Source organism: Rhopalosiphum padi, chromosome 3 (genome assembly GCF_020882245.1).
Source record: "Rhopalosiphum padi isolate XX-2018 chromosome 3, ASM2088224v1, whole genome shotgun sequence".
In the NCBI taxonomy this organism is placed as follows: domain Eukaryota; kingdom Metazoa; phylum Arthropoda; class Insecta; order Hemiptera; family Aphididae; genus Rhopalosiphum; species Rhopalosiphum padi.
In genome coordinates, this window is record NC_083599.1 from 10,136,120 (window position 1) to 10,152,014 (window position 15,895).

General features: G+C 26.0%; 3 protein-coding genes across 11 annotated transcripts; 1 reads left to right on the plus strand and 2 right to left on the minus strand.

Annotated features, from left to right (window-relative positions):
- Positions 1-810: 810 nt before the first annotated feature.
- LOC132926272 (enkurin-like) lies at positions 811-6,549 on the minus strand. The gene is made up of 5 exons (XM_060990614.1): positions 6,414-6,549; positions 2,016-2,254; positions 1,579-1,799; positions 1,306-1,446; positions 811-1,210 (listed from the first exon to the last, which is right to left on the minus strand). The coding sequence occupies exons 2-5, from the start codon at positions 2,233-2,235 to the stop codon at positions 1,031-1,033; spliced, it is 762 nt and encodes a 253-aa protein (XP_060846597.1). The 5' UTR covers positions 2,236-2,254; positions 6,414-6,549; the 3' UTR covers positions 811-1,030.
- Positions 6,270-8,338, minus strand: LOC132926269 (putative inositol monophosphatase 3). The gene is made up of 4 exons (XM_060990603.1): positions 7,676-8,338; positions 7,287-7,449; positions 7,071-7,216; positions 6,270-6,785 (listed from the first exon to the last, which is right to left on the minus strand). Exons 1-4 carry the CDS (start codon positions 8,024-8,026, stop codon positions 6,429-6,431), a joined length of 1,017 nt encoding a protein of 338 aa, XP_060846586.1. The 5' UTR covers positions 8,027-8,338; the 3' UTR covers positions 6,270-6,428.
- Positions 8,339-9,514: 1,176 nt separating this feature from the next.
- On the plus strand, positions 9,515-12,758 carry LOC132926270 (dehydrogenase/reductase SDR family member 4). 9 transcript variants are annotated; one of them, XR_009661392.1, is made up of 8 exons: positions 9,515-10,142; positions 10,214-10,397; positions 11,403-11,480; positions 11,570-11,716; positions 11,815-11,949; positions 12,017-12,068; positions 12,270-12,325; positions 12,386-12,542. XR_009661392.1 is itself a non-coding variant. In XM_060990610.1 (8 exons), the coding sequence occupies exons 2-8, from the start codon at positions 10,078-10,080 to the stop codon at positions 12,498-12,500; spliced, it is 780 nt and encodes a 259-aa protein (XP_060846593.1). In that variant the 5' UTR covers positions 9,523-9,673; positions 10,033-10,077; the 3' UTR covers positions 12,501-12,758. The 9 variants fall into 9 exon arrangements, 8 of the variants coding, with proteins under 8 accessions (XP_060846593.1, XP_060846590.1, XP_060846587.1 ...); XM_060990610.1 differs by lacking the exon at positions 12,017-12,068 and having other exon boundaries at positions 9,523-9,673; positions 10,033-10,142; positions 12,386-12,758; XM_060990607.1 differs by lacking the exon at positions 12,017-12,068 and having other exon boundaries at positions 9,523-9,673; positions 10,038-10,142; positions 12,386-12,758.
- The last annotated feature ends 3,137 nt before the right edge of the window (positions 12,759-15,895 follow it).

Below are 15,895 nucleotides of genomic sequence, written 5' to 3' on the forward strand. Positions count from 1 at the left end.
CTCGATACTTACCTAATAAGTAGTAGGTAGTTACTAGTTAGTAGTTATATCCCGTTATAATTTAACAGAGTGACTTTCCAGGTTTTTTAACTACCGGCATCTGTTGTTCAGTTATTAATAAGCTTATAAATGTTTTTGTACCTATATTATATAATATGAATAATACACGTATTATTACAACAAATTGTTCGAATAATTCTTATCAATATAAATAACGGAGTGAAAACTGAAAAGGTAGGTATATTAAATAATGTATAATATTTTTAGTTGTACATATCCAATTGCACCTATATACTAATATATTATGTGTATATATAATATATAAATATTGATATATTATACTTTTACAGTTTTAAATGATACTAGTTTGATCTTTGATCCAATTTGTAGCAGTTTTGTATTTGTGTGTTTTTGTAATTATAAAGAAATACTAATTAACAAGACTTGTTAGCTGTTTAGTTATCTCTAACTTCTGTAGGAAACGTTTTATTATTATTTTTAAAACATGGCTTATATTAATCCAATAAGTATTAAATAAATCATATTATTGAATTATATACCTACCAAAAAATAGCTGAACTATAGCTTTATAGGCGTTTTATAACATAGTATTGCGCATAAAGATTACAACTAAGTTTGGTTATTTTTAAGTTTTGTTATATGTGTATTGACGTATTGTATACATTTTTTATGAAATGTTTTATTTATTATCATAGTTTTTAATTATTATTAAATATAAGGCATTACTTTAGTTATTAAGACTATTTTAATTCTAACTAATAATGTTAATAAATTATTAAAACATTAATATTGAATTGCATACATAAGGTAAAATCTTTATTTCTTGTGTTGTATTTTTTTATTCAAGTTACAAAATTATTTTCTGAGACAAGTACAACAACAGAAAGTGCAGTAAGTGTATTGCAATGAATATTTACTACTGACGATAAAACGATCATGACAATTCGTACACAGTTAGGGACCTATAACGTAATGTATGAAAGGTAGGTACTTGAGGAAACGACTAAGCCTACGCGTCTTCATCACACACATATAAGTTCGGGTACTTTTCTAAAAGGTCGATATCTTTTTCCAAGCTTCTTAATTGATTTTCCAAATTGGTTTTCCGATTGATTTTTGTCACTGAATCAGTGAGCATCGGCAACAACAAAAATTGTTTGTGCAATTCAGCCCAATTGATCTTTAGTCCCTAGTCAAGAACGTGGACAGAAATGATTGGCGAAGAATAAGCACTCTGAGAGAAAAGTTACAAATAATTGAATTTAACCATTTTAATCCACTTACTGTTAATAACACATAACGCTCTTCTTCAGGCAAACGGCGCAATGGCGGTTTGATCGCCCTTATTCGTTCGATCTCTTCCTGCCTAATAGTTTCTTTGTTTTTGTAAATGTTCTCAATATAGAAGGGTAATTTTCCGAAATCCTCCAATTGCATAACATTTACATTTAAAAAAGTAATATTTTAATACGGCCACCACAGTAAATATAGAAAACATTTTAATAATAATAATAAACAATGTTTTTTTTTAATTATTTTTTTACTTAATCGACTCACCTTCTTTAACACGTACAAAGGCTCTAAGCCGGCTTCATCCAAAACTATTATGTGTCCGTTCCTACTGTCTTGTACACGATGTTTTGGTAACGGTGGCGCCTTTCTTATTACGTCAACAATGTTTTTATGCAAAAAATTTCTCGAGATTTTATTTTTCGGTGACGGTTTATTAGAGTATCGTGGACACTGAACTGGATTTCTGTCACTTGTTTTAGTTTTTTCTATAAATTACCCAGTAAAACATTAGTGAACCGCCTACGTTAAGTGGGTAAGTTTCAGAGTGTTTGAAGAATAAATCTCCGAGATAAGTATGAAGGAAAAAATATAAAAACAATAGGTAGTATGGATTTCGACAATACTATGATGCCATAAGGTTATTGATAGGTTGGTATATAATATTAGTATATTACCATGATTTATATATCTTAGTATCTTACCGACAAATGGTCTAATAACTTTTCTGGATTTTTTTTTTAAAAACTCAGACGGTTCATTGACTTTGACTTCAGCATAGCCCATCGTTTGGTGACAACCCCTGTTTAATTGGAATTCCCTTCGTATAGAATTATTAAACATTGAACGATGCATTGGAGGTTTGATCACTGGCGTTTTCGGTCTTTGAATCAAGTATTTTATGTTTTCCTGGTAGTTACTCATATTAAGTTTTCACATATACCTAACCGAATATTAACTATTATTAATAACTTAATATTTTGTATTTTTGTCCTTCGTGCAATGTAAAAAACGGAGATCACAAATATTTGGTATTAAATCAACAACAACGAATATATTATAGTTAAGTATAATAAGTAAAATAAATATTACTTAGCGACATACCTACTAGTAAAAAAATTTAATATACAAATACAATGCTGTGTTAAAACCAGCAACTTTTTTTTTTTTGTACATTTTTGATTAATTGACATGAAATACAGAAACCACATTGCCACTGTCTTATAATTTTTTACTGGGATTATTATACCTAGTCTAGTTACTCGAGTTGAGTAGGAAAATGTGTATGGAACCGTTTTCCTAAATTATTATTATATAAGCCGCGAAAGAGTTAGCAATATTGGAAAACATAAGGCTAATATTATGATGTTTCTATATTTACAAAACTACTATATATACTACTCAGTGGCGGCTCTAGGGGCCCAGAGGGCTATGTCCTCCTAAAAAAAAAAAAAATAGGAGGATTTAATATTATAATGTACACTTTTATTTTTACAGTATACATATATAATATTATATTAGTACCTATACTAAATAGTAAATATTGTGTATTGTTTAATAGTAAATTCTCGTTAGATAGTCTTTACTCTTTATCTTATATCTTCGTGTACTACTCCAGTTCGCAGACTCGTATTACGTACGTGATTTTCCGATAGGGACTATTAGGTTCTCTATTTATAATTTTAATTTGGCTGATTTCTCGTCGGTAATATGTTTGATGAAATGACGACTGTCATGTTCAGACGTTCAGAGTAATATTGTTTTTAAGCTGTGCATAATTTTAGCAAAGCGATCTTAGGTGAACAGACGACTAACAACCAACAAAAAATTGAAAATCGAAAATTAGATTTTGTATTATAAATTGTAATTTGTAATTTTTATATACCTACAATCTAAAATTTTGGGTGTAGTCAATTTTCACCAAAATTTTTAAACTGTGTTTGTAATTGCACTATCTCAGGTAGTAAGAAATAGGAAATTTAATTTGCACTAAAATCAAAATCGATTATTATAAGATTGGTACTATCGAAAGAATAATCGTACAAGTTTCGATATTTGAGTATAATATATTAAGATATGAGAAGCTAAAAATATTGAATATTTCGTTTATGTAGATATTTACGGGAGCGTTAAATATATAAATAAGCAAATTTGCAGATTTGACTTATTAAAATCTGTATTATTTAAAATTTTACCAGCCACTATTTAATTATTCACATTATTATATTACACATAATAATTATTATTTTATAAACATTATTATTATTGTTATTATTTAAAAAAATATAAGAAATCACACACATTTTTAGGAAACTACTCAGCCAACCTCCACGTTAGATTAGGTTATGTAACCTTATGTATATTGGGTGGCTCGCGAGTCACTTCTCGCTGGCCACCCCTAAAATATACATTACCTAGTTACAACACTTATGAAATAAGCAAGTTATACCAATTAACTTTTTTAAGTTCATAAATTACATTACAACAACAATCATACTAAAAGAAAAAATAGTATATCTAAAATAAGATAAAATATAATGGAGCATTTATTTGTGTTTAAGTTTGATAATTTATTTAAAAAATCAACTTGTAAACAATGTTGTGAATTATATATAATATTGTATAACGTACTACCTATTAATTATTATCCACTATATAGCATATCACACACTCACATAAAATAACGAAACAAAATTAAAATATCTAATCAATATGATAAAAAATTAAGTAGTTTATAATTATAACCGCCATGGTTAAATTTAAGCTCTTTTTTTAATCGCGAAAAAGGTTATTCAATTCTTATGTTAAAATGTTATATAGAATTTAAACGTTATTCAATTCTTATGTTAAAATGTTGTATAGAATTTAAACGTTATTCAAATTTTATGTTTAACGTTATATAGAATTTAAACGTTATACAGCTTTAAGTTTAATGTTATTGAAGTTTTGTCATTCATTTTTATGTTTACTGTAAAATATATTATATCTAATTATTATTTTAATTTTAATCTACCTGTTTCAATTAAACATTACAATTTCACATATTATTTATTTATAATTATTATTATATTAGGTATTTATAACTGTATACAAAGTACATTCGTTGTACAGGATTTGTATTTGTTCTACCCATACTGGCCATATTTATACATTTTAAAATAATACGTACTATTACTATTGATAATAAAGTATTAATAAATAAAATACAAAGTTACACATTTTTCGCACAGGACATACAATAGTGCACTACAGAGTACAGACTACTGAGTGCAGAGACGCAAGGTTTTGAAAATGTCAAAAAATGAGGGGCTCACTTTTTTATAAGCACATGTTCAGTTTTATCTAAATAATTACTAAACATTACTAATCGTAATATTTTTGTTTCTTCGTTTTAATTAATATTAATATGAATAATAAAAATATAAAATGAGAACAGTGGGGGGCTGCAGCCCCCGAGCCCCCCTGTACTCGATGACTCTGACTGAGTGTACTGAGTACTGACTACACAAAAACTCTCTACACAGTTCAACATAAACAATCAACGATGATCAAAATAAAAATATAAATCTGTAAACGTAATATGTAAACCTGCAGTACAGAAAAAATTAATAATAATAATAATATGATACATAATTATAATATATTATTATATTAATATAATATAAATAAGTTAATAATATAATATGATTTTATTATAATTATATTGCTATTATTATTATTACATTCCATCGTCATGTGGTTTATTCTAGATAAAATCACATACAGAACAAAAAATATTTCGATTATAAAAAACTAAAAAAAACGATCGTATCTCTTGCTCTAAAAATTGTTATAGAATATGATAACGAATTTCAATAAATCAGTTTATAGGCTTGTTCTATAGATCTTATTTCCATAAGATTACTTGTACTATGAAAGTTTTGAAGATCCTATTGGCGAAAAAACCAAGTTCTACGTTAAAGTCTAAAATCTTTAGATACATGGACCAATTATTAAAGTTACATATTTAGCAATTTAGCATTGCACCTTATTGCTTAACCTATTAATTTTTAACTAATGGAGTATGGTTATTTTATAAATATTATATACAGCCATATAAAGTATAAAATCATAGTGACGTAAGCCATATTTTAAGTATGTTAAAAAAATTATGTTTGTATAGTTTTGTCAATTTTACAGTGTATACGGTAAATACTATCATATTTATATAAGTCTTAAAAAAAATTAGCTCTAGTTAGATTCCATTATCATTATTGACATTCATAAATTGTATACTAAAATACAAAACTAATTATGCTTGTGCATAATAAAAAGTAAGTACAGTGATGGGTAATATACTAATATATATTGATTAATTATAGTATCACTAAAAATAATATATTAATAGATTTTATTTCATACAATAGTATTATATTAACTAATTGAGCAAGAATGTAACTTAATTTAGTATTATATTGAAATTATCATTTTATTTTTGGCTAAAATGAAGTATTTTAATACCTACAATAAACGTCAATACATTTTTAATCCATATTTTTTATTAGACCATTTGGATATCCCCTTCCATCACATCATCACATCATTCAGTTTATTTTAATCTCCCTAAAAATTATTTTTTTTAGCCACAGATTGTATATTATTTTTAATAATATAATATTTAATAAGTATACTTTTTCCACTTATTTGCATTGTAAAAGGATAAAATAGTTAAAAAATTTAACGACTACATAAATAGTTGTACGCTTGTTTATACTTTAGCATGTAATAGATAAATATATTGTGATAAAAAAATACCGTACAAATCTTTGACCATATAAACTAAGTCAAACTTAGTTTTTATAGTCGAAGATACAAATACTGCACTTATCATTAATTCGTGATGAACTGTTTTTTATTCTTAATTTCATTGCATTGAATTTTAAAAGGACTTGAGCTGCGTACAATCGAGGACGCAGAAAGCTAAATAATAATTTTTATTCAAATAACTAAAATGTACTTTTAAACACAAATAAAAACAGAACTAATTTAAACGATACATTTCAATGGAAATTATAATTTTATTGTCTTTACGTTTTACATTTAAAGCAAATAAATTTACAAACCTATTATTTAATACTTCAATCACTTCTCCCATTTTTTAGTGCATTTATATAGTATAAATGATCACGTGCAGTAGCTAATATTCCTCCAACATGCATCATACTTGTATATTTTTCATATGTAATATCTTCATTTTCCAACGATGTCATTTCACCTCCTATACTTTTTAGTATAGCATGTCCAGCACATATATCCCATTTTTTAATGTTAGTTGTATGAATATAAGCCGATGAGTTTCCAAATAAAACTTGTAAAACTTTGAATCCTGCACCTCCGGCTGTTACCACTGGTAGACCATATAACCGTTGATTTAATAGACCCATTACATCACCTTTGTGTGATCTTGAAATAATAATTGACTTTTTGTTAGGAACCTAATTGAAATAATAAAATATACTTAAGTACACAACGTAGAAAATTATTTGTTTTACAATAAGATAAAAGAATAATATGCATATTATGTAAATGTAAAATCTGAATTTTTAATAATATTCCGGAAAATTCAAAATTTTTATTGTAACTGAGATTTACTACTTATATACTTACAAAAAATAAAGTATATTTTGTAAAATATAATTGATTTCGATAATTAAAATAAGTTATAATTTTTTCCTAATACACAATTCAACATGCTATTATAGTTATAATTATTAATTTACTTTAATATTGTTGAAATTGTTTGATCTTGATTTTGAGAGCCAAGCCCATGTTGTTTTAGATGAAAATGGTTCATGTATAACACCCATTATAGGTTTTCCTTTATATGCAACACAGACCATGGTAGTTACATATTGAGTCAAACTTTCTAAAAAAAAAAAACAAATTTAATACATTAAATTAAAAACTAATTTTAAGATTTTAAAAACATTTATTACCAGTAAATTCTTGAGTTGCATCTAATGGATCAATCCATATGGTTATGTATTTCCTCTCAAATTCTTCTTCAATATTTGTTACATGTTCGATATCATAATCTTTTAATTTTCTTAGATTTAACTTTTTGCATTCTTTCTCAGATAATTCTTCCTCTGATATCACCTATAAAATATTTAAACTTTAACAATACTTATAACTTGCCGAATTAGTGTATGAATCAAATTTATACACTACAGTTTAACTTATAAATCCTCTACGCACAAACTTTTGTGACCTAATATTGTATTCAATATTAAGCACATGATAAAATGTATTACCTATGTCTGTATGAGATAATGAGTCTAGTAAATATATTTAAATTTACTTGAGAAGTATAGTTTATACATACTTTTACGTTTGGTATATTTTTTTTCAACAAATAATACATAGCACAATGAGATGTATAATCAGCATTAGTAACTGGATCATTTGCACCTTCCATAGTTTTCCCCTTTGATTGGGAATTAATTAAATGTTCATTGTGGATAGCTTTAACTTGAATACCACCCAATTGTGCTGCTCGGATTGCTTGTTCTAAAAGGTCTTTACCTCTCACAAATTCATATCTATTATTAAAACTATATTTGCTCACGTACAGAATAATTGTACACAAAACCAAAAGAGCAAATAATTTAATTAGAGTTTTATTTCGGATTATCATTTTTTTCAATTTTAATTTGTTGATATGAACGTCAATCATGACTAAAATCACGACTACATAAATTATAAATTAGCATTATTTTTATTAGTAAAGTAATTAGTTTTTTCGAAAACCATCGTTTCAGTTAAGGTTTGATAATAACGGATACACGATTTTAGGTATTTTCTTTAAAATTATAACTCTATCGCTTTTCGTTTCATATTCTAATGTGAAAGGCGAAAAAGCTACACAGACACTAGTTAGCGATTTATTTTATGATACGTGATTGTTATCATTATAGTTGATTTGCAAAAAAGATAGCTGAGTCTGTTTATGTTTTGAAAAACTGATATCCTTATCTTTTTTGATTTGTCATATCGGTTTAACTATAAGTTATTAACTTTAAACGATTGCTGTTGAAACAAAATATAAATTAAAATAGTTTATTTGTATAATATTCTTCGATTTAAAACTCCTAATGTGTAACGTCCACTACGACACTATATTCCTTCATACATATAAATGTCTACGGTTGACTCGATCATAGATAATAATATCGATAATCTACATTCATCGATAGATTTAGAAGTATAACTAGTATAAGTAGGTATATCAAATAACTTATATAAGTCTATGCAATACCACAGTTTGAAATTGTGCAGATAAAAATTGTATTTAAAAAAAAAAAGGTTATCTACATAATACATTTATCACACAGTATTGAGTCCATTGAGTAGATAGAAAAAAATAAGTCAGATAGAATTTGTGTCATTTATTTCTTGTATTTATAAGGTCAATGATCTGTCTACGTTGTATGTCACAAAATATGTCTATATTATATAATATAGACATCTGCGTTGTATGTGTACCGTAAAATAATAATAATTAACTACTATAATAATATGTCGTGTATCAATAATAAAAATAATTTTATCAATTCCAAATATTCTGATAAGATAGTTGGAGAAAGTTAACTTAGTTAACATTGAACTATATAATATTGTAGTTCAATGAAAGTTAACAGCACGGCGCACCAAGGTTAATAGATAATATTATAATATTCTATAAATATCTATAAACCTTGACGGCGCACGGTCATAGATCATATTATACTATGGATAAAATCAATGCATATTATTAAATGCAAGTTATTGCCGATATTAGCGACGGGTCATTTTATTGGGTACTCGATGTGCGCATGCGTGAAGTTACTCGAAGTTACTTCTGGATTATCACTCATCAGTTAATTATTGTGTTATGTACACGGAAATGAAACCGAACAATGACCAAGAGAATACGCTGTTTTTACTTATTAACTTTTATACTCACTAACTCATTAAATAAAACAATAAATTGTTGTTTTAAGATTTTGAAAAAAAAATAAAAGATAGAATAAATAATGACTATAAAAAAATAGTATATTATGATCTAAGGTTGTTGAGCTGAATAACTACTAACTGTCAACAAATGTCAACAGTGTCACTAATTAGTGATTACCCAGATGATAACCATGTAACGAGTAACTTTGCGCATGCGCACATAGAATACTTATTAAAGAGACCTGTCGCTTTAGGTATCGAGATAACGAGATCGACTATCGGCAACAAATAAATAAAAATACGCCGTAGCTTCATCCGTAGTATATTTATATTAATTTTATGATCTAAGAGCACGGCTATAGATTGTGAAAATTAATTTATATTCGTGGTTAGTACTGTTAATAGTAATCGTAAAAGTCATTGGATAATACTAGTAATAGGTATTTAAAAAATAAAAAATCTAAATGAGTAAATGGCATTTCGCCACACTTTCGAATGATTATCTAAGAACCGTAGGTGAGATCGTGACTTATTTTTTTTTTTTATCTCTATTCGTCTTTGCCAACAATTCTCTACATCACATATAAATCTTTTTCTTTCGGCGAATTCAAAAACTACCAAACTGGTACAGACGGTACAGTGGTACACAATTAAAAATATAAGATTTATTTGCATAAATTACATTATTTTTTAGACTATAAATTGTATATACTTATAAAACGCTTCAACATGAATTCTGTTCATAAGTTTAGCATTCCAATCAGAACTTCATTTGGAATACAATTTAAGAAAATGTTATCAAATATCGCCAAACCGCTGGAAGGAAAAGTAGCGATTGTCACTGCATCTACTGATGGGTAAAAATTGAATTATGATTAATTGTAGTATTGTGATCATAAAATGTTTAACATTAAATTACATTTTTTAGGATTGGTTTTGCTGCTGCTAAACAATTGGTCAGCGATGGAGCATCTATCATGATTTGCAGCCGTAAGAAAAATAATGTAAAAAATGCATTAGAACAACTTCAAAAAGAATATGGTGTTAACAAAGTTAAAGGACTTGTATGCCATGTATCAAAAAACGATGATAGAACTAATTTAATCCAAGAGGTATTATATAATGTTTTATTAATTCTTAGTGGAATATACAGCTTATACAAATATCTTTATTACATAATTAATACTTAAAATTTACCAAGCATTTTTTATAATAGATACATAGACTTTTTTCAAAGACTATAATTTAATTAAGAAAAAATATGGAAATAAAGTTAGATTGTTGTATGCTGATACAAATTCATTAATATAAAAATAAAAACTAACAATTTTTATCAAAGTACAAATATTAATTTAGATCAGTTTGACATGTCTGATTATCCAAAAGATAATATTTATGGACAACATTTAGTTAACAAAATAGTTTTAGGAAAATTTAAAGATGTGTTGAATGGTAAAACAATAACAGAATTTGTAGATTTAAGATCAAAATTATATTCATAATGAATCTTAGTGAAAAAGAAATTAAAAAAAGTTAAAGGTGTTTATAAAAATTTAATTGAAAATAATCTGTTTCAATGATATTAAAAATACAGTATATTATATAAAATGTATGTAGAATAAAAAAACATGATATTTTTACAGTAAAATAAAATAAAAAAAGCTTTTAGTATTTATTTCTAAATACAATATTGATACAATAGCTTGGGAACATAAAACATATTGATAGAAATAATGTTATTAAATATCTCAAAAAATAAAATAAAAAAGATTAAAATTGTTAGTTTATAATATTAAAATTAATATTTTTATTTAAATAATAATTATTATATCAATTTAATGATCAATCAAATTATTGTTGAGTTTTACATGAACTATGCGTAATTGTTTATAGTTTTAAATTTGTGTGATTTTTTGTAATTATTTTATTTTAATATGATATTTTTGCGCTTTGTTTTCTAAATTTTATTTTTGTAACCTTTAGTGAGCATAAAATACAGAGTAAAAAATAAAGGTACTAAAAAATAAAAAGAAAGGTGCTATGCTAGAACTGGCATTACATTATATATTTATAATATTACATAATATATTATAAAATAATATAATATGTTTTTTTAGACTATTAAAATCTTTGGTGGAATTGATATTCTTGTATCAAATGCTGCAACAAATCCTACATCAGGTTCAGTATTAGATGTAAGATTTTTTTTACCTTTAATACCTTTTAAATTATTTGTATTGATAGAATAATAAGGCAAAAATAATAGTTTATGTTTATGAATTAGTGTGATGAAGAAGTATGGGATAAAATATTTGATGTTAATGTTAAAAGTGCGTTTTTGTTAACAAAAGAAGTAGCACCTCATCTGATTTCTAGAGGTGGAGGTTCAATTGTCTATGTCTCTTCAATAGCTGGTGTCAATCCAATGCCGGTAAAAATATTTAAACTAATATATTTATTATAATTTAGCTAAATATGTACATTTTAAAATGTTTTGTCACTAATAAATGTGAATACATGTTGTAATAGATGCTGGGAGCATATTCTGTTAGTAAAACGGCGCTTCTTGGTTTGACAAAAGTAGTGGCTATGGATTTGGCAGAGAATAACATAAGAGTCAATTGTATAGCTCCTGGTATTGTTAAAACAAAATTTGCATCAGCGGTATGTAGCATTTGTTCTTAAAATAAATGTAAATAATTTATTTACCTATTCATTGACTTTTCAATAGTTGTATGCATAAACGTTAACTGGAATGTCGAGTTGCATGTAGTACAGCTTTGGTTAGCATTTATTATTTTTAATTTAAATTAATATTATTTACATTGATACATTTTTACAAAAAAAAAAAAAATAAATAAATATAACCAAATACAATTTAAGCAATTAATTGCCTTATTAATTACATTCATTTTAATTTTAATTTATTACTTAAAACTAATATAAAAAAAACAGTTTTATAATAAGAAGTTTATGGTTTTTAGCTTACGGAAAATGAATCGCTTAGTGAACATTTATTACAAGGGATACCTATTAAAAGGTAATATGTTTTTCTTTTATTATAAAATACTAACTATAATTTGTATGTTTTTTTTGTTAGGTTTGGTCGTCCCGAAGAAATTGGTTCTATTATATCATTTCTTTGTTCACCTGCTTCTTCCTTTATAACAGGTGAAGTAATCGTGGCATCCGGTGGAATGACATCCAGGCTTTAGTAATGTAATTTAAATTATTAAATTGAAACAATCAAGATAAAATTTTTGAAATAACAATATTTTAAAATAATCAAAAATTCTTATGATTATTATTTATATCTTAATAGTCTTAAGCAAAATTCCATAAAAAATTGATTCATATGATTCAATTTTTTAATTTAATGGTTTATTAAAATTTGATTGGTCAATTGTGGGTAACTTAATCACTTTTGAAATTGTAGTATTTGGTGGCTGATTAAAAGATATTGATTTTTTTTATTTATTGTTTTATTTTGTTTGGTTTTATATTTTTATTTATATTTATTTATTTTATTTAAAAAAATATTGAATATTGACATTTAATAAGATATATTTTTTTTACTCCTTTTTATTTTTATAAGTTATTATATATTTTTAAGAGTTCCTATTGTACAAAATACACCATACACATAGGCATAACTAGGGGGGGACTTAGATGGGCTTCAGCCTCTCCCCAGAATATATGTGGCATGTGCTTATAAACATATTAGTATTAACTATATTTTTGCCTACAATATAAAAAAAATATAATGTTTCATATAAACGAATAATTATATTTTTTATATTTACATTTTTTTATAAATATAAGCATGTTTTAATTTAAAATAATTTCGATTTTTTTTAACCATTAATAACTTTTTTTTAATTATAAATATTAAAAATCTATCCGGTCAATGAACAGGAAATACTCTTCTTTATAAAATATATAATAGGTGCTTTTGCCCTAATCTAAACCAGAGAGTCGTAATCGTGGTAATACGGAGTATCTTTGTTCCTATATTATGTGGGAGATAGACAGAGAAAACAAATGCTGGTGTAGCGGTCCCTTAATGTTAATGTTAAATTTGAACTCGATGATAAATCATTCAACCAATTTAAGTCAGTAAGCTCTGGATAACATTGAGAATTAAACCATTAATAAATGGTGACTAATTGCTCAAGGTGATCTCGAGTATTTCGACTCTATCGAGACCAAACTACTAGATATTGAAATAGTTGAGTAACTTTTCTGTTTTCTCCATCTTAATAACTTATTTAGAGGCGTTAACCCTTATCAGGTAGTACACACTACACGTAGGGAATCGCCAACAAGAAAATGCCTGGGTGTTAAAACAGACATATCATAAAGATTAATGCCTAGTGGAAAGCACGAACTAAGATATGTTAGTTCATGGTGGAAAGAGATGTCAAAAGACGGGAATTCTGAGTTGCATCAATAAATTCCTACTAACAGTGTATTTATCTCCTCAAAGGTGAATGTAACATGTAACCTATAGAATAAATTGCTATTGTATGTCACACTTTGTCATCGCATCGGTGAACTGAGTTAAATGCTTATTAAATAATAAATAATATTTTTAATTCTTGTAGTCAACAATTTGCGCCAACAAAATTGATAGCGTTGTTTGAATAAATATCAGTACACAATTCTCGTTCATCTCAAAATCTTTGTAATGCAATTAAAAAGGATTAGATACATGGTTAAATCGCCGACCAATCTTACGTAAGCTGCTGGATTGCTAGATATATGTAACCAAATGTTACCATAGGTACGCCTTATTCATAGGTGTATCACGACGCAGACTAGTCTTTACTCAGATACCTATAAGGCTATAACGTATACCTAATACCTATACCTATACCTATAACGTCTCGCACCGATAAATAAATAAATAAATTATAAATTATTTAAAGAAGAGTATAAATGAAGCTGTCGATTTGTTCTATTCTATTATTTAGGATATTATTGAAATATTTGTACATAAGAAATCCAAACGTCAGTATAACTATATCCTTTGTGATATAGTAAAAATCTAAAAGAATTGATTTTTATAAAGAAAGTTGCTCATAAATAAATTATTTGAATTATTAGGTTTTGTGAATGATTATAATACTTATAGGAATCTTCGTGCAAAATGTAATTTTTTTTCAAATAAAGGATAGGTATCAAATTCATATAAATTCACAGTAAATGTAAAACAAATTTTTTTTACCAAATAGTATGCATCTAAACAACACTGATAATTTTAACGCTCCACGTGATAATGTTAATGTTTTTGTTTAATCACTTATTTAGTGTTTATGAAAACTACTAAGTACAATTATGTGAATTTTAACTTTAAGTCGCATAAACCTCCCGACATTTTCTTTTCTCCACTCCACTCTGTTTCGATCGAATCAATTGAGGTATTCGAATCGCTTAGCTCTTTAAGTACCTACTACTTCCAGTTCTAGTCTAGATTTATTACCCAGCATATTCCTAAAGAACTGTAAGTATGTTATTTCCTCACCTTTACTCTACTTGTTTAATTTATTTCACTATACCGGTATTTTCCCTATAACGTGGAAAACAAATTTTATTTGACCAGCAGTTTTTTCTTAAGTCTTTCTCTGATTTATAAAATATTTCAAACTACCGACCAATCTCTTTGCTTTCTTTTATACCTACCTAAAGTATTTGAATCAATAGTTGCTAACGTGGACGTATGCAGTAAAAAGTTTTGGGGGGTATTTTTGAAAATCAGTTATAGAAAAGTAGAACTTTTTTTTTTAATAAACATACAAATTTTTTTATAAAAACTAGCTGTACCTACTTAGGTACAATACCTAGTTTTTAAGTATAAACATTAATATAAAGAAAAAATTACAATACTAAATCTAATTTTCGTGAAGTTTTGACCATTATATTAAGGATATCTTCACCGTTAACACCTATATGGCTATATGTGTCTATTTGTGTGTACATTTAATAATATTAATTTATCGAATCTTTCGTCGCCAGTTTTGTTACGTAAATACACAAAAAGTAAAATTTTATTTTATTTATAAATTCTGTCTAAGTATCTTTATTTTTATTCAAATTATATTAATTATTTTAATTTGTCAATATTAAATTTTTATTTTGCTTTAACTGGTTTTTCATAAACACAATGTGTTGAAACTTTAACGTGCTAGGTAAACTGAGTCCCGAGTAATATTTTTCGATAGAATAATTTATAAATAACGACGAATGACGATGTACCTACTTAAAAAAATAAAAAGTCGATACATTCAATGAGTACTGTATAGTGACTAGTCACCAATTAATGACTATCGATTATCGATTTGCTTACTTAAATACATTCAAATAGATACATATATAAAAATATGTAGCAAAGAGGTAATTAAAATGAAAAAAATAACAATAGAAAAAATTTTTTGAGACAAGAAATATTGAAATATAAAAATAAAAATATTTCAAGATTTGAATCAAATAAATTTTTACCATGTACATAATAACAATAAATAAGAAAAAAATTGACTTGAATTTTTATATTATACCTATATTTAATTAATTGTGATTTCATTATTTTCATTTTTTCCATCCTCATGGTCAT